The 24647-nt window shown below is 39.4% G+C and overlaps 1 protein-coding gene across 3 annotated transcripts; it reads left to right on the forward strand.

The window, feature by feature from the left end:
• Positions 1–1125: 1125 nt before the first annotated feature.
• On the forward strand, positions 1126–23154 carry ECH2 (enoyl-CoA hydratase 2). 3 transcript variants are annotated; one of them, XM_088888546.1, is made up of 13 exons: positions 1126–1285; positions 1406–1470; positions 1711–1733; positions 1855–1960; positions 3978–4048; positions 4702–4774; positions 6030–6069; positions 7664–7753; positions 8152–8224; positions 8303–8456; positions 9392–9462; positions 22643–22816; positions 22894–23154. In XM_088888546.1, exons 2-13 carry the CDS (start codon positions 1414–1416, stop codon positions 22979–22981), a joined length of 1020 nt encoding a protein of 339 aa, XP_088744672.1. In that variant the 5' UTR covers positions 1126–1285; positions 1406–1413; the 3' UTR covers positions 22982–23154. The 3 variants fall into 3 exon arrangements, with proteins under 3 accessions (XP_088744672.1, XP_010266090.1, XP_088744673.1); XM_088888547.1 differs by having other exon boundaries at positions 1141–1285; positions 1377–1470; XM_010267788.2 differs by lacking the exon at positions 7664–7753.
• The last annotated feature ends 1493 nt before the right edge of the window (positions 23155–24647 follow it).

Genomic DNA, 24647 nt, shown 5'->3' on the forward strand with positions numbered 1-24647 from the left:
CCACACGTTTGAAGAAGATAAGGCACTAAAAGATTGTAAAAGCTTCATTTGGAGCTTCCTTAAAAAGCCAAAATTTGAGCTTTCTGGCGTCTTTTATGGCCTGGAATTTTTCTCGATTCGATCTTTTTATTACTAAACGGGAAAAGCCCAAAATTCAGGCTTCCGGGCTTCTAAACAGCCCGAAGCCCGTGCGGAAAGACTTGCCAAACGCGGCCAATTGTTAATTGTTACTTGGTTCCGTGGGAGATTTGTGAGAGGTGTTTTCAATCATCATTTTAAGCGGTTGTTTGGCATCGTTGCCGTTTTCTGAAGCAACAGTGTCACATTAGCGCCACATTGGAAAAAACGGTGCTCAAGGAAACGGGCATTTGTTTAAAACCGTTTTTCCATAAAAAACGGTACTCCAAGCCACGCCTCGAAAATCAGGAAGCCATGGCTTGGAGTAATGCCAAATTTAACATTTCTTGGAGCTGTAGCTCGTTGCTCTCAACAAGGCAGTGATGGAGCCCCAAAGGCCCGAACCACAAAAATGTTAAAATATCAAAAAACTGCCCCGACCGATCGGTCAGGCCAGCTTACTAGCTCACCGCTTGCCCGCTTCGGGCAAACGGTGTCTTTATTTTTGTTTGAAATGGGACCCGTCACATATGAGATGTGCGGTGTGAGATTTTATTAGTTGAGGGTCGTAATTAAGTTGCGTAAAGGTTGTAAAAGGTTTGTAACAGTGGTCCCTACTTTTTTCTTAACTTTTTTTTTTTCTTTCCCTACTTCTTTCCTTCAAACCAAACAGGGGAAAGAAAAAAAAAATTAAGAAAAAAGTAGGGACCACTGTTACAAACCTTTTACAACCTTTACAACTTAATTACAACCCTCAACGAATAAAATCTCACACCGCACATCTCATATGTGACGGGTCCCATTTTTGAGATGTATAGTGTTAGATTCAAGTTAGTAGAGGGTTGAAAGTTGAAACGTGTTTTGTTGGCAGTCGACTTCCCCACGTAACGGCAACGGGGGACCGGGAAACCTACCAAACATAACCGATAAGTGATAGCATATTAACTTTACCTGTTTTCTCGTCTCTCTGAAGAAGGTGAATGTCATATGATGGCTTACATCAGCAATGGACTTATTTGGGTTGATGGACGTTCGTGTTCGTCCTTCCCGTCCCAATTTTCGTGTCACTACCTGGGCACCCATAGCTCCCGCTTGAGAATGCAACAACACTTCCTTCGGCCTACACTTCTACTGGTCGAAGAATAACGTTTTATAAAATCCATCAGAGGTAAAACGCCTACCCATCTTCTGCAACCACTATTTTTCCCCTTCCAAGTTAGTAGAAGCTATGAGCTTAAAATCTTACCCTGATTTCGCAGAAACTAAAGAAAGTCTTTGCTGTTTACAGTAACTTTCATGGCTGAGAATTCGGGTTTCGATCCGGGGAAGATAATCTCTTACAAATTTCCTGAGGTTCATTTTCTAGTTGTGGTTCTAAGTGCTTGATTGCGTTTGTTAATATATCCCAGTTAGCTATACTTTTCGAATTCGATGCTCTTAGCATATTTTTTTTTTTTGGTTCATAATTGGATATTTGCGAGTATCTCATCGACCTTTTCTTCCCTAATTTATATTGCTTGAGATTAATTTCTTCATCCATTGATTTATTGGTTTTATTATTCCTTCTTCTTGCACAAATTGGATGCACCATAGGTGAAGTTCGCTTACGATGAAAGGTAAATACCTAACTGTCCTGATTTCCTCCAATATATTTTCATTTATTTTATTCTCTTTTATGTTTCTATGTATGTGATCGTCTTTTAGTTTTGATGCCAATTGCATATTCCTTGCTAGCAGAGATGTTGCACTCTATGCTCTTGGTATCGGAGCATGTAGAGGGAATGCCTTGGATGAGAAGGAGCTCAAATATGTTTACCATGAAAATGGGCAGCCATACATCCAGGTCTTGTAATTTGATTATACTTGTTTTGCACCAAACTGTCCTCTTCCCTTTTCTTACATGCGTTTCGGGCCTCCGGGCGTCCACTATTAGAAATGTGATGTTCAATGATGCATCTGGTGCAGTTTTAAGAATTGTTATATGTAACGGGGATCTCATGGGTTGAAGCTACATAAATGTAATGTATTTATATCAAATGAAAATAAATGGCTTATATTGGGCAACACTAGTCATAGAACACCTGCAATTCATTTTCAATCATTAAGGAGCATTTTTGCTTTTTTAATTTGATCCCAGCTGGAGATGGTCTTCTTGAGGACCATAAACAAGAATGGAGACAAACATTTATCATATCGAGACTGGATCTGCTCTCCACAAAAAAAAAAAAGAGTTTCTAACATATTCCAAATTGATCAGACACTGCGCATCTCAGACATGGTAGGTCCCAGTCTCATGGTGATTGGTGAGATGTGCAGTGTCAGATCATGTCGGAAGCGTGTTGGAATCGGTTTTGTTAGGAGAAGATCCAAATTTGATCAAACCTATAATATTATAAAGAGAATATGAGGGTAAAGATATTGACCTTGTGATCAATTTGAATGGTATTTTATATTTTTAGTAGCTGGAAGCTTAGTTTGATATGACTTTCAAAGAATAATCATCATCAATAACACCCTAAACCTCCCTCACTCCCTCTCTCTCCCTCACTTATCTTTAATCACTCTGTATCTCATTCACTCCTTAATGTATCTTTCTCCCACTCTTTTTAATCCCTTCCTTAATATCTACTCCATGGCTTGAGACTGGCTAAGCAATTAAAACTTTGACAGATTGAAGTGGAAGGGGACTCCTAGCTGGTAATAGGGTGGATGCAAGCAAATCACTCTGTATCTCATTCACTCCTTAATGTATCTTTCTCCCACTCTTTTTAATCCCTTCCTTAATATCTACTCCATGGCTTGAGACTGGCTAAGCAATTAAAACTTTGACAGATTGAAGTGGAAGGGGACTCCTAGCTGGTAATAGGGTGGATGCAAGCAAATGATCTAGTGAGTTGGACACATATGCATATTCTGAGGGAGATAAAGTGTTTGTCATGGGAGATTGGTATATCCCTTAGAATTTAGATTGGTTAGAAGGACAGCAAATAGATGCTGATACCTTAGCCAAACAAGGGGTTACTAGGGAAGATTTTTTTGGGCCTTGCGGTAATTCATTTCGTGTAAAGGGTCAACACCTTTTCGGTGTGTGGCAGATGTATTTTGATCTCTAATATTGAATGAAGTTACCGTTAACAATAAAAAAAAAGAACATCTCAAATACTTGGATACACAATTGGTGCTTTACAAGAAATCTATTTTTCTTATTTTTGGCACCAAATTTAAAAACCTAAATGGAGGCACGTAGATACCCTATCCTAGAAAAAGCTAAGTAGATAGGAAAATCAAAGTTCTGATGTAGCATGCTTATGTTAGTGAAAAACTGGGAACTGAGAGAGCTGCAGGTGATATTTGCAAGACCACCAGAAAGCTGGTTGTTACAATGCCTGCAAGGTGATGTTACGATGCCTACCTTCAATTTCCCTCTATAGGTATGCTAGCTTCTAAAGGGGATTATGAGCACCATTTACCATATTGACAGCATTTTAGGAATTGGTCTTAGTAATAAACAAGGAAAACAAAATATAAGAGGTTATGTTACCGACTCCGGAACTGCTACCTGTAAGACGCTACTAACATCCTACCCACAATGTATTACAGCTGCACATCAGGAACATTTCCCCATGAATGACAACATACATACAAGTGGAGAGATGTTCCTGGTGTGCTGCTGTAGAGTCGTGTGGGTAGTGGATCAGAGCTCTATGTTACTGATTGTTATTGTTATACTAAAATTTTATGGTCATAAACTGATTGTTTTTTGCTATGTTTATCATACTAAAATTTTATACCTTGCACCAAAAATATATTTTCTTATAAATGATTTTTTTAATGTTACTGTTGGACTTGTTCATTTGCAGGTCTTGCCAACTTTTGCAGCTATATTTACACTTGGAAACATGGGATATGTCAAACAGATACCAGGGTTAGAGTAAGTATACTGTATCCAGGAAGTGAAAGCAATAAGGTTGTAAATTGTATATGATTGTCTGAATTCGTATCTGATTTTGATCCTATTATAACAGTGGTCCAAATATGATCCATTTATAATTGGATCAAATATAAATCCACCCCTATCTGATCTCATTTGATATACACATACACTTAAAATTTATATTGTATCTATTAGTAAGGCTGGCTTGAATGTTGTGTTTTTAACTAAATTGACATATGTTCAAGTTTCACACAAGTAAATTTTAATTCGTTTTGTTTATGAAATACAATAATGAAGTCATTTTTTAGTTCATTTTATTAATAATATATAATATTTTGATATTTTTTTGTTTAATTTATTAATACTATTCAATATCCAATTGAAATCTGAATTTGATTCAAATCTGATATAAATTTGATGGATAAGATCTGTTTCAAACTAGAATATGAACGAATCAAGTTTGGATCTACCTATATCCCATTTGAAGCCCTAGAAGGTTATCTCGTTCATCTTTCATTTGTATCCCAGATTTAAGTTATCTTGTCTTCTAAGCAGGTTTCCAAACAATTTCCTATGCTGGTTATTAAATAGCTTTGTCATTTGATCTTAAGTGGAAACTTATTCATGTCTTTGGCTTTTGTGGTTACCAGATTTGATCCACGTCTTCTATTACATGGCCAACAATACATAGAAATCTACAAGCCATTTCCAACCAGTGGCTGTGTAAGATATCTGACCAAATTATTTATTTTCTAGTTGCAACATCTGCTTTTTATGATTCTTCAAATGCACACTCATATATACCTTCTTTAGTGCCTGAGGACCTGATTGGAAAGTTCGAATGATCTTTGACTACCAAACTTCCCTGAATAACTAGGTAGATCAATAAGAAAAATTTGTTTGGTTATTCGGCATAAATCATTTTTTTTCTGTTGACAAATTTAGAAGTTTCAATAGTTTGCAAATTCTATTTCATGATTCAAGCTTTGAACTATTGTGAAATGTAAATAGGTAGAAGAAATGGAATAGCTTGGACAATAAGGGGAGCCATGTAACTTGAGGTCAAGAAATGATTACGCCTACATGCCAAATACATTAATAAAATGTTTAATAATGTCAGTATCATTGTTGTTGATAGGAATCACAATAGATACCTATTTGGTATTTTCTAAACATGCTAGCACGACTCAATGGCATTTTTTGCCATGAATATGGGTCTTGGGAGGTTTCTTGTTTTAACTTTATATTTTCTTCTGTTTATTGGTAATTGGACTGTTGGGTACTTTTCTCATTTTATGCTTTTATTTGGTGCCTGGCAAGCGGATCGGGTCATTAATTCCTCTTTTGTGTTACTTTAAGTTGCTGTGGTTGCTTTTTTGTGGTAGGCAGAAGGTTCTCATCCACCAAGAAAAAAAAGAAAATAATTTGGAATATATGAACTTGAATTATTTTCATGATGGAAGAAAATCTATTGATTGGTTGTAAGTGCCTTTTTTTATGACTTGATTCCCAAGTGCCTTTACTGCATTAATCATCCAATTATAATTTGAGATCTATCAACATATATGATTTTGTTTTAATTATATCAGGGTAATTCTTCCTTCTCAAAATGAGTCAGTACATTGTTAGCTGGATCAAGTTGGAAGTTTATTAATTGTCTATTGTTTATTTATCTTTTGTTTTGTTTTTGTTTTTGTTTTTGTTTTTGTTTTTTGTTTTGTTTCTGTTTTTGTTTTTGTTTTTTGTTTTTTGTTTTTTTTTTGTGGAAGTTGCATAAACTTGCTAGCTTCAGGAGTCCTCTTTAGTTGCTTTTGCATCCATTTTTTTTTTGAAGAAGATAAGAACATATATTAAAACTATTGCTGAGAAACCTATTGCATCCATATTTTATTCAATATTCATTATCTCCAAATTGCTTCAATCTTTGTTTAGCGGAGACCGGAAAGTGGATATTTATTCCTTCATTTTGTCATTTCAGATACTAAACAGAGGGACAATTGCAGGATTGCATGACAAAGGTTTGTTTCCATTATTGGACAAAGAATTTACGTTTTGTCTATATAACTAGGCTAGGGGGATATTTCTAACACTGATGTTATGGTTCTATCATGATAAGTCTGACAACCTGAAAAGCAGACATGTTTGTATGATTTATTAATTTTATGTTTCTTATATACTTAATACGATGTAAATGTGCTGTGCAAAAGGTGGTCATGTGCAGAAAAGGCTATCTACAGCACCAGTGAGAAGTGATCTGTTGAAAGTTGAAGGGTCTAGAAGAGCTAGGGGCAAGCCAAGAAGGGCGTAGGTTGTAGTAGTAAGAAATGATTTGAGGGCCCATAACTGAACAGTGGAATGGCAGAGCGTAATTCACATAGTCGATCCCATATGGTTGGGACTGGACTTGGTTGAGTTGAGCATTGTGCAAAAGAATGTAGTTCAAATAAATTGATTTGCCTAAAAGGTATTGATAAAAGTGAAAAATGATTCATGGTGATGTCTATGGATGAAACTCCCTTTTTTTATTGGTTACTTTTGTCAATTTTATTGATCATTGAAAGTTAAAAAGAATGCTATGCACAATGGTAATTACCCCTCAATTACATAGTTACATAGTTACCCCCCCTCAAAACAAGTTATTCCTTTGCTAAAGAGTCAGGTATAATGTTAGCTGATCTGTACACCCAGATGAAGATAACAAGGAGTGCGGATCACCTGCCAACAAAATACGTTCCAACACCTACCAACTTGATCTGACACTGCACATCTCATGCATGGCAGGTCCCACTTTTATGGTGGGCCCCAATTTCATAGTGAGATGTGGTGTCAGATCAAGTTGGTAGGGTGTTGAAACGTGTTTTGTTGGCAGGAGATCCCAACTCGATAACAAGGAGTTCTAGGTGTTTGATTTCCCTCTCAATATGTTGATGATGCCATGCTCTTTTTCTATCATTTCTCAACCATCTCACCACCACCTTTAAATCTCCTTTCACTGTTAAATTCCTCATATCCAGCATTTTACCCATTCTTAAGCCCTGCAAAACAGCAAGTTATTTGGCCCTAATGGAGTCACCAACACCTATAGGGCCTAAGAAGAGAGCTAGACTTGACCCACAACTGTTTCTAAATACTCTTCCTATGCATGATTCTATCCTGAGTTCAATTTTTGTGACTTGCTAATCAATCCCGAGTGGAGTCTCAAACACAGCTTGTTTAGCTGAGCATGAGTTGAACCTGAACCTGATTAGGCTATACTCAATTTTGGTTCTTCTCAACTCATTTATGTATTACAAAAACATATTTTGTATCCTTAATAGCACCTCAAATCGATATATAAAGGCTCTGAACTCTTGGCTAGTTTTCTTCTAATCTTTGTATTGTTGGACCTTTTCTTGTTGGCTCTATACATACTTGCTATACCCAATACAAACCTAACCTAAGTCATCTGTGTTGAGCTGACCTTGAGTTCATTACCTTAGTTGTGAAGTTAGGTCAAAAGTTTATTTAGATATTATGATATATTAACATGTTAAACTGATATTGATGTTTGTGAGCCTAACCCAAGTTTGTGAGTCTGAGCTGACCTAGCATATAATGTTCTCAACACTGGAGGGAGGGGATGGAGAAGAGTCTACCACATCCTGATATTTGTTTCAAGTGATCAGCAGCCACACAAAAAAAAAAAAACTGAATGTATCATATGTAAATACAGTATATTATATGCCTTAAATATATAAATAACTTGTATGTGTAAAGTAGCTTTTTGTAAAGAAGATAATTATCCACCTGACTTCTAACCTTTAAAGTACCTAATAGAAAAAGGTACTTTAAAGGTGATTAGTGAGGGGTCAAAGCAACTGTCAGCTGCTCAACTTGTCTTCTTGTTAGCCTAATTTGTGGGTATTGAAACAAACAGAAAATAATGAAAATAACCATAGCTTATGGATTGTGAATGGAAGTTTCCCATTGCCCCTATATCCACGCAAATAAATGGAAGTGAACCATGACCTAAAAAAATGTGGATAGCATTTTATATATTTGGCTAGTAGTATTTATTGACGCAGAGATATTTTCTTAAGCAATGTTATCTATTATTACAGGTAAAGCTGCTGTTGTTGAGATTGAAACCACAAGTTATGAGAAAGACTCTGGTCAACCATTGTGCATGAATCGGTCAGTGTGATATTTAGATACACTATGCTTTAAAGTAAAAATGGGGATTTACTTAGAATTTTAACCATAATTATGCAGAACGACTATCTATTTGCGTGGTGCTGGTGGATTCACAAAATCATCACCTCCATATTCATTCTCAAAATATCCAGCCAATCAAATTTTGCCAGTTAAAATTACGAAAGGCCAACAACCTTTTGCAGTATATGAAGATTGTACTCAAGAATCTCAGGCATGCACCATTAAGTTATATCTGAAATAGTTGCACAAAAATTGCTTTGTAGTTCTCATGTGAAATTTGAACTGAGAAATTACAGAGATGGATAATTTGCTTGTGGATCACTTATTAAATTACCTTGCATCTGCATTTTTGTCGTATTCTTCCCATACCTGCTCCATGTTCTGGTTACTGAGGTCTTGGTGCAGATTAGATCTGTAGCTTGCTCCTCTTAATAGTACATCTAGAAAAATTTTCAGACAAGAAAACCCTGATCTTGAGAAAAGTGTGAGATGATGTTACTGTATTAGTACATTGAGTCCGAAAAATTTTCTATAGTGCTTGTAATGTGGTCAGTCAAGTCCGAAAACCTCCAATGGAACAAGGCCCAACAACAGAACAATGTTAGGACCAAGGCCGTGTTCGTTTTTCATTTGCTCATTTACCTGGGTAAGTGAACTTAACCAGGTAAGTGCATTTACCCATGTTCTTTTGTTTCCCAGGTTAATAAAATAATGACCATTTTAGCCATAAAAAGCCATTATTAAAAAGGGGCAATTTTGTTCCATCATGTGTTAACTTTCCCCCAGGTGGGAAAGTTACTTGCCTACCCAGGAGATGGCAGGTAAGTGATACCCAGGGAAAGTAATTTTTCCATGGGCCCCTCATGAATCTGAAAAATGAACATGGATATCTTGGTCAATGGGAACCAAAATCCCATTGACTGACCTCCACTCTTCAAAATCCAGAAAACGAGCAGGGCTCAATTCATAGGATACTTAAGTTTCTAACAAAGACAAGTTCTTGGAAACTTTGATAAACGAGGGATATATTTTAAATTCTGTTAAAAAAATTGAGATCTCAAGCTGGATTTTGAATTGATGCATATCCTTAGCAACAGTGATATTTGCATTCTTGATGCTTAGTGTCTGACCCACCTGATCATGCAGGCATTACTATACAGGTTATCAGGAGATTATAATCCTCTGCATTCGGATCCTATGGTTGCAGAAACTGCTGGGTTAGTTCAACATCAGTTACCTGTAGTATTTTTTCTTTCTATCTGGTCACATTTCGTGGGATTTTTTTGGTTTCTTTTCATTTTGTTTTGACTTCCTAGTAACAATGCATCACTGTATATCCTCTTTTCCAGTGGTTAAATCAACTTATTTCACGCTTACAAATTAATTTGTATTTGTGAGTTATATTGTCTGCTTTTTCTAGTCATACTAATTGGTGGTGAAAGGATTTTCTAGTTTAGACCAGATAGATATTTCATAATATATGCATTGCATATTCTTATTTCTATGTGAAATTAAGGACTTGTGATCTAGTCATCAATAACATGATTAACTGATCATTTGATTATAATGAAAAAAATTATTTTGCTCCCAACATGTGAGTAACGTTGGCATGCACCAGCTTACATTTTTTTGATGAATAATAAAGCATTTTATTAATAACAATAAAAGTAAGTTCTCCCAGGAGGCACAAGTTGCTGCCTTAAAAACAAAGTAAAATTACAATTGAGCCCAGAATAATTGATCCCTGTTCACCCCTTGCTTAGCTAGTAGGTCAGCCAGCCCATTTGCTAACCTCCTCTCCCACTGAACTCTAACTGTGAGATTAGAGGTAAGCCACTTGAATCTTTTCATTTCTCCCCTAAAAGACCAGGCTATTGTCTCTGGTTCTTTCAGCCACCCATTTACCACTTTAGAGTCACCTTCAATGATCAACCTCCTAAAGTTCAACTCTTTAGCAATTTGTGCTCCCTGTAAAGCAACTTGCACCTCTGCACTAACTGCATCCCCCACTCCAATTGCGCCTGAGAATAAGGCCACAATCTGCCCCTCTTCATTCCTAAATACACCCCCAATACCAGAAGGTGCAGGATTGCCAAAGCTACTGCCATCAAAGTTGAGCTTTATGAAGCCGTCTTCGGGTGGCTTCCAGTCTACAACAGGTTTGTCCTTAACCGAAGAAGAATTTGCAACAGATTCCCAGTTTCTCCATATGTCATCAAAGGAGAAAAGTGAGAATAAATCCAAAGTTTTGGCCCAGCTAATAGCCCTTATTAGCAGATATTCCCAAACAGTATCTACATCCCTTTCTGTATCATTAAAAATTCTGTCATTTCTTTCCTCCCAAACTGTCCATACTAAAGCATCCCTAACACATCTCCGTAAAATTCTACCTCTTCTCTTAGGCCACCTAAAAGTTGTAGGGTCGAAGATCGTCTACATGGTCTTTTGTTATATGGTTATACCAGAAGATTGACCTGAGCAAATAGGTACCACCTATTATCTTTGTACTCCATAACAGCATAGTAAAGCAGTGACTAGATTGACTAGGTTTTTAGGAGCTCTACTGGCTAGTTCACTGACCAAGTAGCTGGCAAGCATGAGAATTCGGGGTCAAGTCTAAGAGTATCCTTTCCCTGTTAAAAAAAAGGGTAAAATACAAAAACCTCCCCTAAAGTTTCTGACAATCATAAACCTCCCCTGTAGTTTACTTCAGCAAAATCCTCCCCTAAACATTAAAAGGTCTCGACAAAAACCTCCCTTCCATCAGTGATTCAGACAGACAGCTGATAAAATTACGAAATTGCCCCTGATTAATTGTCAGGGAGTCAATTAAATATTTCAAAATGTTGGAATTGCCCCTGCTTCCCCTTCCTCTCACAATAGAAGGGAATAACGTGAAATCCTTCCCCCAATGCTCCCCTCACTGGTTTTTCTCGTTGATTTCTTCTCCTCCATCCTCACTATCCCCACTGTCTTCCATCGAGTCGATTGAGTTGGAACAACCTGAAAGGCACTGTTCATCTTCTTCACGGTGGCAACGAATAGAGTTTCAGCAACTGTCAGCGGCATCCTCCTTGAAGCTCTCTCATTCTCTCATGAGAACTTCAGGTTTTAGCTAAACCTATTAAAAGTTAGTTTCAAGCTGCTGCCCAACATAAAGCAATAGAAATGAGTAGTGAACGAAAAACAAACCTACAATTGGCAGCAATGGCAGCGAGTCCACCAGTAGTGATACCTTCACAAGACGAGAGGACCAAAACTTAGCCTACTAGAAACCTTTGCCCAAGGCCCTCCCAACTTCTTAACAATTTACGAGTCCTCATTCCCAAGACTCTGTTGCACTTTTTCCCTGTAACCCCTGGCCAACTCCTCGAGCATTTCGGCTACAGACTTTTCAGAAATCCTTTAACCTGATCCTTTAGGCTCTCTACTTCAGCACCATCACCTTTGATCCCCTCAACACCTATAAAATCCGCCCTTCTCGTTTCTAGAGAAGCTGGAGTGGTTCCAATTCCGTCGCCAGCGTATCTTATCCCTGTGTCCTTCACAAGGCTTGCAAGCACCTCTCGTCATGACTTCGATGCTGTAACTTCTGACTTATACAACATACACCCACAAACACCTAATTACAGACTTACATGATCACAACATCAAGTTCTTAAATCCACTTTCATGAATTTAACATAGAGACGACACAGAGATGCTAGAACTCATTTTAAAGCAGAAGTCGTACATCAATCATCGCAGTAGTTCCATTGGTGTGATCTGAAAATACATTGTTTAATAGCAGAAACCCCAGCCGACCAGCAATTAATTAACGGACTAGATTCCTCCAAGTAAGTCAATACAAAATGGCTAAAAGGCAAAAGTATCGACACTCTTTTTTTTCCCTTTAGACAGACGGACAGAGACATGGATGCTGAAATCGTTGCTGGCTTGCTGCAGGTCTATTCATATCGAATATTGATACGAATGGGCACTTTAACTGTCGTCGCCATTAATGGTCGTCTAAGTTCTTCAACACTCTGATGATCAATTGCTGAAACTCTATTCACTGCCGTGAAGAAGATGAATAGTGCCTTTTGGTTGCTCTGACTCAATCTGCTCGATGGAATAGAGTGGGGACAGTGGGGATGGAGAAGAGAGAGAGAGAGAGAGAGAAGGGGAAGAATTCCATGCCAGTGAGGGGAGATCGGGGGAAGGATTTCATGTCATTCCCTTCTATTGGGAGAGGAAGGGGAAGCAGGGTCAATTCTGACATTTTGAAATATTTTATTGACTTCTAACAATTAATCAGGGGTAATTTTGTAATTATGTTGATTTTTTGTCTGAACCATGGAAGGGAGGTTTTTGTCAAGATCTTTAAAAGTTCAGGGGAGGTTTTTGCTAAAGTAAAACTACAGGGGAAGTTTTTATGTTTGTCAGAAACTTTAGGGGAGGTTTTTGTATTTTACCCAAAAAAAATAAAATAACAATGCGAAGTTAGATCCATATCTGGTCCATCCTTCCTAGACCCTGGATAGCCAGGACGAACAATGGGTAATGGCCCTTTCATTCTAGATCACTTGGCTTATTGGATCTTTTGTCTTTATTATCATATTAATGTATTTACATTATTTATGATTCTGTGGTTATGTTTAGTTTAAAATTTCTACCAAGTAGCTGACAAGCATGAGAATTCAAAGTCAAGACGAACATTGGGTAATGACCCTTTCATTCAAGATCACTTGGCTTATTGGCTCTTTTTTGTCTTTATATGGTTTTGTTTCATTCTAGGTCACTTGGCTTATTGGATCTTTTTTGTATTTAAATTATTTATGATTCTATGGTTATGTTATGCATTACCTTTTCTCAAAAAAAAAAAAAAAGATTCTATTGTTATGTTTAATTTAAAATTTCTTTTTTTTTGGGTAAAATACAGAGAACTACCCTGTACTTTGGGGATAGTTATACTTATCTCCCCAAACTTCCATTTGTGACAGATCTACCCCGTACTTTCAGTTTTCAACTCTCTTCTCTTTCCAATGGATACTCTCAGTTTTTGACTTTTATGAGACAATTTTGCCCTCTCCTTTCTGCATCTCAAATATCCAAGTTTTGAACTTTTCCTATTTTCTTTTCATTTGTCTAGGAGAGAAACGAAGGAGAGTTGAAACTTGAAAGAGGTAGAGCATCTGCCATTGGATTTTGGAAATGCAACAGAGGGGGTGAAATGGTCTCATAAAAATTCAAAACCAATGGAATGCTAACGGTAGGAGCACAGTGTTGGTATCTTTGTTGCAAGCGGAAGTTCAAGGGCCTAAGTGTCACTACCCCCAAGCCTTTGTAATCTACACTTTTTTCCTGGTAAATAGTCATTAGCTTGCCATCTTAACTGATATTGCTTTATACAAAACAATTTTAGAAAACAAGGAGGTAAAATAATACTCCCTGGTCATGCTAGAATCTTTTGCCTTTGTTCCATCTATTGGCCATCATTGAAAGAATTTTGACCATGGTAATATTGGAATGTTTTTGAACCGCAATGCTGAACGGTGGTGGTGATCAGTGATGTTGAACAGAGGCAGAGAAACGACGGTGTTGAATAGAGGCTTGGGGTCGGAAGCTGCGAGGTGGCTAGAATCAATGTCAATTATGAAGAAAGGTGTCTGTTAGGGAAGTGGGCAAGGTTCAAGAGAGATTGGAGTTTTTAAATAGATGCTTAGTTGGTAGATTTGTGCACTCTGATCCTGATATCAAAGATGTGGAGTTATGGGCAAGGGCTGAGTGGAGAAACCTAAGTTTTGCTGTGTTTGAAGGATGGGGGAATTGCTATTCCTCTTCAGTTTCAGATGGAAAGAAGAAATGGAAGAAGCCCTAGCGAAGGAAAGGACAGGGAGAGAAAGGAACCCAGATTTTTTTTTCAGTAGATGGTCACCTTGTCTTAGAAAGGATGCAGAGAAGATAAGATTTGTTTGGATCAATGTCTATGGAATACCATTACATGCTTGGAGTACACAGGTTTTTAGGGCCATTGGAAATGCTGTAGGTAGCTTCAGAAGGTTTGGTTTTAGGAATAGGAGGTGGGAGAACATATAGTTTGCAAGAATATTAGTTGAGACTGAGAATGTGAACTCGATTCCAAAACTCTTGGATCTGTTTTATCTTGATGAGGTCTTCAAACTTGGGATCATAATAGCAGGAGAAGACCCTTTATTTCGTTTGAAATACCAGAAGGTGGCAAGAGAGGTGTTAAAAGAAGACGGTTTAAAGTGACCACCTACTATTTGCCCTGTACTGGGAGAGGTGCAGAGAAAGGGGGCAACCATAGGTGAAAAGGTCAGGGTTTGTGTTGTAAATTTGAAAACTTCAAAGCCCCTAAATCGAAAAGATGAGAGGGTTTTAAATTTTGGACCAAGTGGGGCTGGTCCAAGCAAACATTTGGTCAGTTCGACCCAACAACAGTGCAACTCTTTTTTTAATTTATTTTATTTTATTTTTATGAATAGGGAATTTCTGAGTCAAGCAAAGGGCTAGAAATCTCATAGGTTGCTGAAGAAGGAAAGAGATGACTTCTGGGGAAGATGACGAATGCTTTGTAATGAGATATTCTTACGATAATGATCAATGTTCTAAGAATCGACAAGGCTCCTTCAATAAAACCAAAGAGATCTAATGATCCTGGAGAAGAAAAGTGAAGGGACAAGGGCTTACGAAGAGGAGTTCGGCTTCAGTCAGGGCAAAGCCCGTTCGATCAGCCTTTAATGCCTTGCATTGAGAATATCTCCATACTTGTGTGCTTTATTTCATGGGGAGATATTCCCAATGCAAGGTTGCAAAAGGCTGTTAGAATGGTGTGGGCACAAGTTTGCCCTGATGGAAGCCGATCTCCACGAAGGGTTGGGAGTTGCTTCCACATTGTCTCATCCAGGAAAGGGTGAGGAAGACTCTATTTTGTTTTTAGGGGTAGAGAAAGAGCTTGTTGATTGCATATCTTTCAGCCGCAATGCATCAGAACACAAATGTACTACGTCGGAGGTAGGCTACATCGGTTCCTTCTTGTTTTCTGAGTTTGATAAGCGGAAAAAGATTGAGTGTAAGCAACCAAAAGGCGTTGGGGGCTGCTCCTATTGTGGGGAAGGACCAGGTCCTGGTGCTGAATCTTGACAGTGGTGGGGAAAGACTAGTGGAGGACCCACACTCCTTATTGGTTTCGATATTTAATCTGGAGAGAAGAGGTTAGAGGATGGGGGAAGAACTAAAGAAAAAGGCCAAGTTTGTGTGAGACTGAAAGCATATAGTAGGAAAAGAACTTATAGAACAAGGCTGCAAACAGAGACTGAGGTTGAAAAGAGTCGGGATGAATTTTCTTCTACAAATGAGGATGAAAGCTTAATTGAGGTGGGTGAGGAAGAAATTTGTTTAGATGAAACTCACCAAATAAGAGAACGTCAGGGTATCTCGGGGCCCAGATTGTTTAATAGGAAGAGAGCTTACAGAACAAGACCTTTGATAGAAACTAAAGCTGAAAAGAATGAAGATGTTGCTCTCTCTTCTGATGAGGGTAGAAGTCTGAGAAAGGATGGTGAGGAAGAAGCCTGTGTAGATGAGACTCATCGGGTTGATAAAGCTGTTGATGTAACTGAGGTTGTGGACATGGCTGTGGATGTAGGTAAAGCTCTTGGTCTGTTTGTGTTGGGAAGTGAATCTTTTACAAGGAAAATGTTCCAAGATCTGGGAAGTGAATCTTTTACAAGGAAAATGTTCCAAGATCTGGAGGAACGCTACAAGTTGCCTGTAAGGGAGAATGTTGGAGATCTTCAAGTGCATTGTAATCACTCATGGAGAGAGAGAGACGAGAGAGAGAAAGAGAAGAAGAGGAAGATATGATTGAGAGAAAAAAGAAAAAACCTTCTTCTGGCTGCTGCCAGTTCATTATTTATATTAACTTAATATAAAAAGAATGGAAATTACAAGTATGCCCCTGGCGGCACTCCCTAGAAACAAACTAATAAGAAAGAAAGAAAATAACTAACTGACAACATCTTAAGCGGACAACCCACTAACAACAACTATAAAATAACAATTAAATAATCCTCACAACACTCCCCCTTAAGTTGGGCTGAATATGTCTATCATGCCCAGCTTGTCACATAACTCATTGTGCCACGAGTATGGAAGCCCTTTTGTGAGGACATAAGCGAGTTGTTCCTTGGAGTTGACATAAGGGATGCAGATTTCCCTTTTTTCCAATTTTTCCCTTATGAAGTGTTTGTCCACCTCAATGTGCTTGGTCCTCTCATGTAGGACAGGGTTGCTGGCGATGTTTATGGCTGCCTTGTAGTCACAGTAAAGAGACATAGGATTATGAACAACAACTTCAAGCTCTCCTAGAAGGTTTTTTAGCCAAAGGACTTCAGCCACCCCATGTGCCATAGCTCTATATTCAGCTTCAGCACTTGACCTTGCTACCACACTTTGTTTCTTGCTTTTCCAGGTCACTAGGTTTCCTCCAACAAATGTGCAATACCCACTCATGGACTTTCTGTCATCCACAGCACCCGCCCAATCAGCATCTGTAAAGACTTCCACCTTTAGGTGATTATGTTTATTGAATAGTAGACCTGTTCCGGGATACTTTTTCAAGTATCTAAGAACTCTCTCTACTGCCTCCATGTGTGGTTTCTTAGGAGAGTGCATGAATTGGCTTAGAACCCCAACTGAATAGGCAATGTCTGGATGGGTCATGGACAAATAAATCAGCTTTCCCACTAACCTTTGGAACTGTTTCACATCTTTCAGAGGTTCACCATCACAATCACCCAACTTGTGGTCAACATCCATGGGAGTATCTGTTGGCCTTGCACCTAATTTGCCTGTGTCCTGTAATAGATCAAGGGTGTATTTCCTTTGAGAAATGAAGATACCCTTTTCTGAGCGGGCGACTTCAATTCCAAGGAAATACTTCAGGGGACCTAAATCTTTCACTTCAAATTTAGATGCAAGGAATTGTTTCAATTTTTGTATTTCTGAACTCCAATTTCCTGTAATGATGATATCATCCACATACACTATCAATACAACAACCCGTTCCTGACATCTCTTCACAAAGAGTGTATGATCAGACTGACATTGTTTGAAACCCACCTGCTGAACTGCCATGTGAAACTTACTGAACCAAGCTCTGGGAGATTGTTTTAAACCATAAAGAGACTTTCTCAGCTTGCACACCTTATTTTCACTTTCCTTGGCACAAAATCTAGGGGGTTGAACCATGTATACTTCCTCCTCTAAGTCACCATTCAAAAAAGCATTCTTTATGTCCAGTTGATGCAATTCCCAGTCAAAGTTAGCAGCTAATGACAGGAGAACCCTAATTGAGTTCATCTTAGCTACTGGAGCAAAAGTCTCATCATAGTCAACCCCGTACACTTGAGTGTACCCTTTGGCTACTAATCTTGCTTTGTACCTTTCAACTGTTCCGTCTGCCTTGTGTTTAACTGTAAACACCCACTTACACCCCATGGGGTCTTTACCCTTTGGAAGATCCACCAATTCTCAAGTTTGATTTTTATGATGAGCATTAATCTCCTCCTTCATGGCATTTGTCCATTCGGGGCATTTTAAGGCTTCTACAACATTTCTGGGAACATGGATGCAATCAACTATGGGTAGAAAGGCTCGGTATGAGGGGGAAATGTGATCATAGGAGACCAACTGGGTAATGGGGTGTTTGGTAGTGCATGACCTGACTCCCTTTCTTTGAGTAATAGGAATGTCAAGGTCATCCACAGTAGGAGTAGGGGTATCAATAGGTGCAACAGGGATTGGACTTACCTCTTGGGAGTCTAACGGTGTCGGTTGCTCAATGTTTGGCTGCTCCACATCTCTATCACATTGCTGATCTCTACGACGTGTACGTTGGAAGACACGAAAGGGAGCAAGGTCCGAAGTAGAAGGAAGAGAGACTTGGCGGACCTGAACCTACCTCTCCTCTTCCACACTACTACTCCCCTTGAGGAGAAGCAGGGAAGAATGGCTCAGACTCAAAGAAGGACACATCCATAGACACAAAAAACTTATAACTAACGGGATCAAAGCACCGATACCCTTTTTGAGAGGAGGGATACCCCAGAAAGATACAAGGAATGGACCGAGGGTCTAACTTACCTCGAGACGGAGACAAATCATGGACAAAGGCGCGCCAACAAAAAACTCTAATGGGAATGGAAAATAAAGGGGACTGAGGGAACAACAACTGATGAGGGGCAATGTAGTTCAACACTTTGGAGGGCATGCGATTGATGACATAAGTAGTTGCAAGTATAACATCCATCCAAAACCTTTTTGGAACATTCATGTGTAACATCATCCTGCGAGCTACCTCAAGGAGGTGTCTATTTTTTCTTTCTGCAACACCATTTTGTTGTGGTGTTCTAGCACATGAGCTCCTATGAATAGATCCGTGGGAGGCAAAGAACTCATTGAGCTCACCATGGAAGTATTCTTTTGCATTGTCGGATTGGAAGATTTGTATTTCAACATGGAATTGCGTAAATACCATCCTCTGGAAGTCTTTCACAATTTTTGGAACTTCGTCTCTACTACGCATAGGGAATACCCATGTATAGCGAGAGTAGTCATCAATCAATGTGATAAAGTACTTATATCCACCCTCAGAGATTACAGTAGTAGGCCCCCATACATCAGAATACACAACATGAAAAGGAACACTTGATCTTTTATTATTTGAGTGAAAAGTTGTTCTACATTGTTTGCTCAACTGACACATTTGACACTGAAACTCTGTCACTGAACATGACTTAAATAAAACCGGAAACAAAGACTTTACTATTTCAAAAGAAACATGACCTAACCGACTATGCCACAAAAAAATTCGACTCTTATTTGACTGACTATGTGACTCTGAGGATGACACCGAGAGACCAACTTTGTTGTCGAGAATGTAGAGACCATCCACTAGACTCCCTCTACCAATCATCCTCCTAGAAGTTAGGTCCTGAAAAACACATGAACCAGGAAAAAATGTTACACTACTGTTTAAAGATTTTGTGATACTACTAATTGAAAGCAAATTTATAGGAAGTTGAGGGACATGCAATACACAATTTAGGTTAAGGCCATGGGGAAGAGATATTGATCCTTGGCCTGCAATGGAGGAGAATGAGTCATCTGCAAGCCTCACTTTATCCCTTCCTGACAAAAGGCTATAAGTCTGAAACAAGTTCGGCTTACCGGTCATGTGGTTAGAGGCCCCTGAGTCAATGATCCAAGGGGAACCAGTGGGAGTGACATGGAATGCAGAAGCCGTATTACCTGATGTAGATGCAAATGAAGTAGAAGGAGTACCAGTGACTGAGCTATCCATCTGTCACAAAGCCCTACCATATGACTCCAAGTGGTCTCTGAAGGAATTCATTATATCTTCCTTGGGGTCAGAATTATTAAGGTGGTCCTGGGTAGTACCGACAACCTGAGTATCTTGGGTTGCCACATGGGCTGCATTATGTGTTGTGTTCATCTTCTTCTGACCTTGTCCTTTACCCTGTTCTTGGTTCTTCACTGCCCACTTGGGTTTCCCGTGAATGTCCCAACATGTGTCACGTGTATGCCGTGAGCGCCGACAGTGGGTACAAAACAACTTGTCTTTATCATCAGCCTTCTTGGTGTCACTTTTCTTCCCCATGTTGTTATTACTCATTGCAGCCAAAGCAACTTGTTGCTCCCCCTTGGTTGTAACCATCACACTCTGCCTACTTTCTTCCGATTGAACAAGGGAGTATACATCGTGAACCGACGGGAACTCTTTGCTTCCTAAGATCTGAACTCTCAAGGGTTCATAGGCAGGGTTCAGTCCCAACAAGAAGGCAAACACACGCTGCTGAGAAACCAGCTTCCTGTAGGCCTTAGCATCGTCATCATGTTTCCACTCTATAGCCTGATAATGATCCAATTCTTTCCATATGGAAGTAAGGGCTGAATAATAGGAAAACAAACTACAATTTCCCTGTTTACAGGTTGAGGATTCAGCTTGCAACTGGTAAACATTGGCATAATGCCTTTGCTCAGAATAGGTAGTTTTGGCCTATTCCCAGATCTCACTAGCGGTGTCTGCCCACATAAAGTTCTTCACATCAGGTTCCATGGCTGCAAGGAGCCAAGACATCACCATACTGTTTTCTTGGTCCCACCTATCATGTTCAGCTGTCTCACTCTTGGGTTCTTTCACCCTTCCATTTATGTAACCAGCTTTTCCCCTTGTCGTTACATAAAGTTTTACACTTTTAGCCCACTTCAGGTAATTTAGACCATTTAAAGGGGTAATGGGCATGGGAAACATCATGTTTTCACCTCCCATACCAGCTGTGTTGCGGGTCGGTGTAACCCCCGATGAAGTTGAATCATAGTTTGCCATAGAGTACTGCTGAAATCAGTCCAAATCCCACACAACTACACAACAGCCACAAACAGAATACCAACCCTCAGGAAATTTACTTCTGGGATGTGGAAAAGAAAACGAAAAACTGCTGAAATCAACTCTGTGATGGTTCAGTCATTAAACCAGCCCGGTAATCAGTCCAACACCAACCAAGGCAGACGTTAGAATAGTATACTATCAGTCCGACTACAGCCCATACAGTCTAACAATCCGGCATCCAAACGAATGTATAGAACCAAGGAGTAAGGCCTTCACACCATTGGTCATAAACAAAAAATCAAGAACACATACCCTGTCCAGCACCTGTACGAAGGTGCCAACCAGAAACTGACTTCACAGCATCGAACAAAGAAGAAAGGGAGTCTCTTTCTGCATCGCCCTTCTTTGACTAAGGTTTCCTTGATATTACGACCAAGGAAGAACCCAAAGGAAGAGCCGCAAGCAGTCTGCTAGGGTTTCTCTGTCTTCCACGTCCAAGAAATCAAAGAAGGAAAAGAGGACGAAGCAGGTTCAAATAGGAGAGACCGAAATTCTTTTATAGCCCAGAACCTTGCTCTGATACCATGTAATCATTCATGGAGAGAGAGAGAGACGAGAGAGAGAAAGAGAAGAAGAGGAAGATATGATTGAGAGAAAAAGAAAAAACCTTCTTCTGACTGCCGCCAGTTCATTATTTATATTAACTTAATATAAAAAGAATGGAAATTACAAGTATGCCCCTGGCAGCACTCCCTAGAAACAAACTAATAAGAAAGAAAATAACTAACTGACAGCATCTTAAGCGGACAACCCACTAACAGCAACTATAAAATAACAATTAAATAATCCTCACAACATGCATCAACCACTGTTTGATGAGGGTCACAATGACTTAAATACAACTAGATTGGAAGAAGCTGATAGTGAAAAAACTGAAGCAATGGAGACCTTGGCTTGGCTTGTCCTCCCTTGCCATCAAAGGAGATTTGAGAAACACTATTGGATGGATTGGGGAGAAGAATGGAGGGCCATGGAGGCTTGCTCACTATTTGGATGAGGCACGGGATCTTCGAGACTCTTTGAATGCTAATCTGTACTGGATTCTTAGAGAGTTAAACTCTGTAGCAGATTGGTTGGCTAAATCGGGAGCCCATAGGGAATTTTTACATAGTGAGAGAGTTATGCCTTTGTAACCTGTGTGTGCTTCCTGTTGTACATACTCTCATGTACCCTTTCTTGTTTAATGAAATCTGTTATCTTTTATCTAAAAAAAAAAAAAAAAAACCTGAAGGTTGATGTCCACTTCCTCGAGAAAAACACAGTTTTGGAACTGGAAGGGATTAATGAGAACCCTTCTTGCACATTGGAGTTCAGGAAGAATGTTTTAGCATATAGAAGACTTCAAAAACAGAGAAAAACATTGAGATGTTTTGGTCTCAAAGGCTTTTGCTAAACTAAAAGAGGGTCTCTTTGGGATTAGACCAAGCAAGAAGATTTTGAAGACCAAGAAAACCTCTAGAAGTTTTCAGTGGTCAGTGGTTTAAAAGTTGTAGTCTTTGAGAGTGGTTATGGTGTTGGTTTTTCGAGAGGGGATGTTGTTTTCATGGGGTTTTAAGTGGTTCTATTTGTGCTGTTTTTGAGGTTTTGTTCTGAGGTGTTTGGGTTTTTTGGTTGTGGGTTGTGTTTTTGGTGGTAAGTTAGGCTTTTGGTTATTGCTGGTTTTTGTTGAGATTCGGTTGTGTTGGTTTCTTGTTTGGGAGTTGAAGTTTGTTTTTTTATTTTCTCTCTCGAGTGACTTCTGGCAACCGCCCTCTGTACTTTCCTTTTTCATTTTAATAAATTTTATTTTATTACCAAAAATAAATTTCCTGACTACTGAAGGATGATGCATGTTAGTTCAATTCCTTCAGGATGTTAAGTGGGAATTAGGAACTTATTTGTTGCTTTCTTTTTCATTATTTTGTTTGTTTATTTGATAGGTTTTCACGCCCCATACTGCATGGATTGTGCACCCTTGGCTTTGCTGTTAGGGCAGTTATCAAATGCATTTGCAATGGAGATCCAACCAAAGTGAAGAACATATTAGGCCGTTTTCTTTTACATGTCTACCCTGGGGAGACCTTGATTACCGAAATGTGGCTAGAAGATTCAAGGTAGATTTTGATTTGTGCTTTGTTTGTTGATTAATGTATTATCATACTCAAAGGACTAATCTTGGAATTATTTGCAGGGTCTTATATCAGACAAAGGTGAAAGAGAGAAACAGAGCAGTGCTGATGGGTTACGTTACTCTGAAGCACATAGCTTCATCGCTATGAGGTGTACATCGTGCATGATCCCTAAATTGCTAAATTGAGGATGATGGCTTTTAGTGTTACTCGTTATGCTCAGCTACATTATTTGTACTGAACTAGGGCTGAATATGAAATTATGAACTCCCGCAGTTATTATATGTTCCGAAATATATGCAGGTCGGCAACATAATAGACCACCATGGTCCATGGATGCAGTATAGATTGCATGGTATTGCGCTTATTGAATCATCATCATCACCAGAGCAAAAAATTAGCATCATTAGTGTATAGCAATCATCGAGTAGTTTTATGATATCTGCCAACTAGTAATTTGCAATCAAGATAGGCTAGGGATCTTGTTACTTTATTAATTGGTAGTTTGCAACCACGTAGCCTAGTCAGTCTCGTTAATCCCAATGCAGATCAGATTATCCAGTGAATCAATAACTCTTTCAATTAAGTTAAAAAACACAAGGAAAATTAGGAAATAGGAACGTGATTCCTTTTTTGTTTTAGCTTTTCTATTGGATGTCACATTGTTACTTTCAATGCAACAAGTCATTATTTTCCTTTATGTTACGTGCCACTGCCACCAAAGGCAGCGAGGACATGGTTCAATGTTTTGATAACCACTGGAAACTCGAGAAAGGGAATTCACGGCTTGAGTGGTTAAACGTCGGGTTGAGAAGTATGAATCCGATCCGACTTAATTTCAGGTTGGGTTAGGGTCTTACCATCTTAGGGATGTGTGATTGAATACACCAAGAAATGGTCGCAGACTCGCTCAACGGGTACTTAATGACAGACATGCATCTCCTTCGAATTGAATGACTGGTTGGACTAGTTGGACTAGTTGCCTACCACATCTACATGTGTGGGTGTGGTGTGGGTTAACACCCTACTAGTTTCTTCTTATTTTCCAACACCCGTAGGCTAATTAATAACAAATAACCCATCTGTTAGGGGCTGTGTTTCTCATGTTGCTGCCTTACCCTATGTGCTGCTATGTAATGCCTTTACTCCTCAAAGTGATCATTCATATTCATGTATCTCTTCTTGTCCTGTACTCCTTCCAGATGAGTATCAGAAGAGAACAGAAATGTGTTTAGTAATTGCTTGCAGGTTGCAGCCCATGAACAATTACGCATCCAGTTGGGCCTCATGCTGCACCTGTTGAAGCTTTACCAAGATGACGGGTCTAGGCCCAGCTAGATCCAGGTCCAGCCACTTGTGTCCCACTACACTAGATATACAACGTTGTCCACATGTTGCAGGGCTCTACTACAATCCTATAAGCAATAAGCGGATTGGTTATGGACTTGGGCACTTGGTATGCACAAGCAAAGGTAGAGCTCGACACAACAAAGCCTTACTCCGACTATATAGCAGGTGATGAGGGCGGATTTGGCTCTCCAATGATATTGTGACACATGGCACCTCGGAACAACTATGTGACACTCAGAACCACTTTGGCAACAACTTGCCTTGACCAAGTTGATGGTGACCCACCTGGTGGCCCTGGCACAGGCATGACCTAGTGGCTTGGCCCTGGCGCGAGCTGGCAGCTAGCACAGGCACGACCTGGCGGCCTGGCCCAGGCGCAACCTGGAAACCTGGCACAGGCGCGACCTGGCGGCTTGGCATAGGCACCGACCTGGCAGCCTGGCACAGGCACGACCTGGTAACCTGG

Source organism: Nelumbo nucifera, chromosome 5 (genome assembly GCF_055504915.1).
Source record: "Nelumbo nucifera cultivar China Antique chromosome 5, China Antique-T2T, whole genome shotgun sequence".
Taxonomy (NCBI): Eukaryota; Viridiplantae; Streptophyta; class Magnoliopsida; order Proteales; family Nelumbonaceae; genus Nelumbo; species Nelumbo nucifera.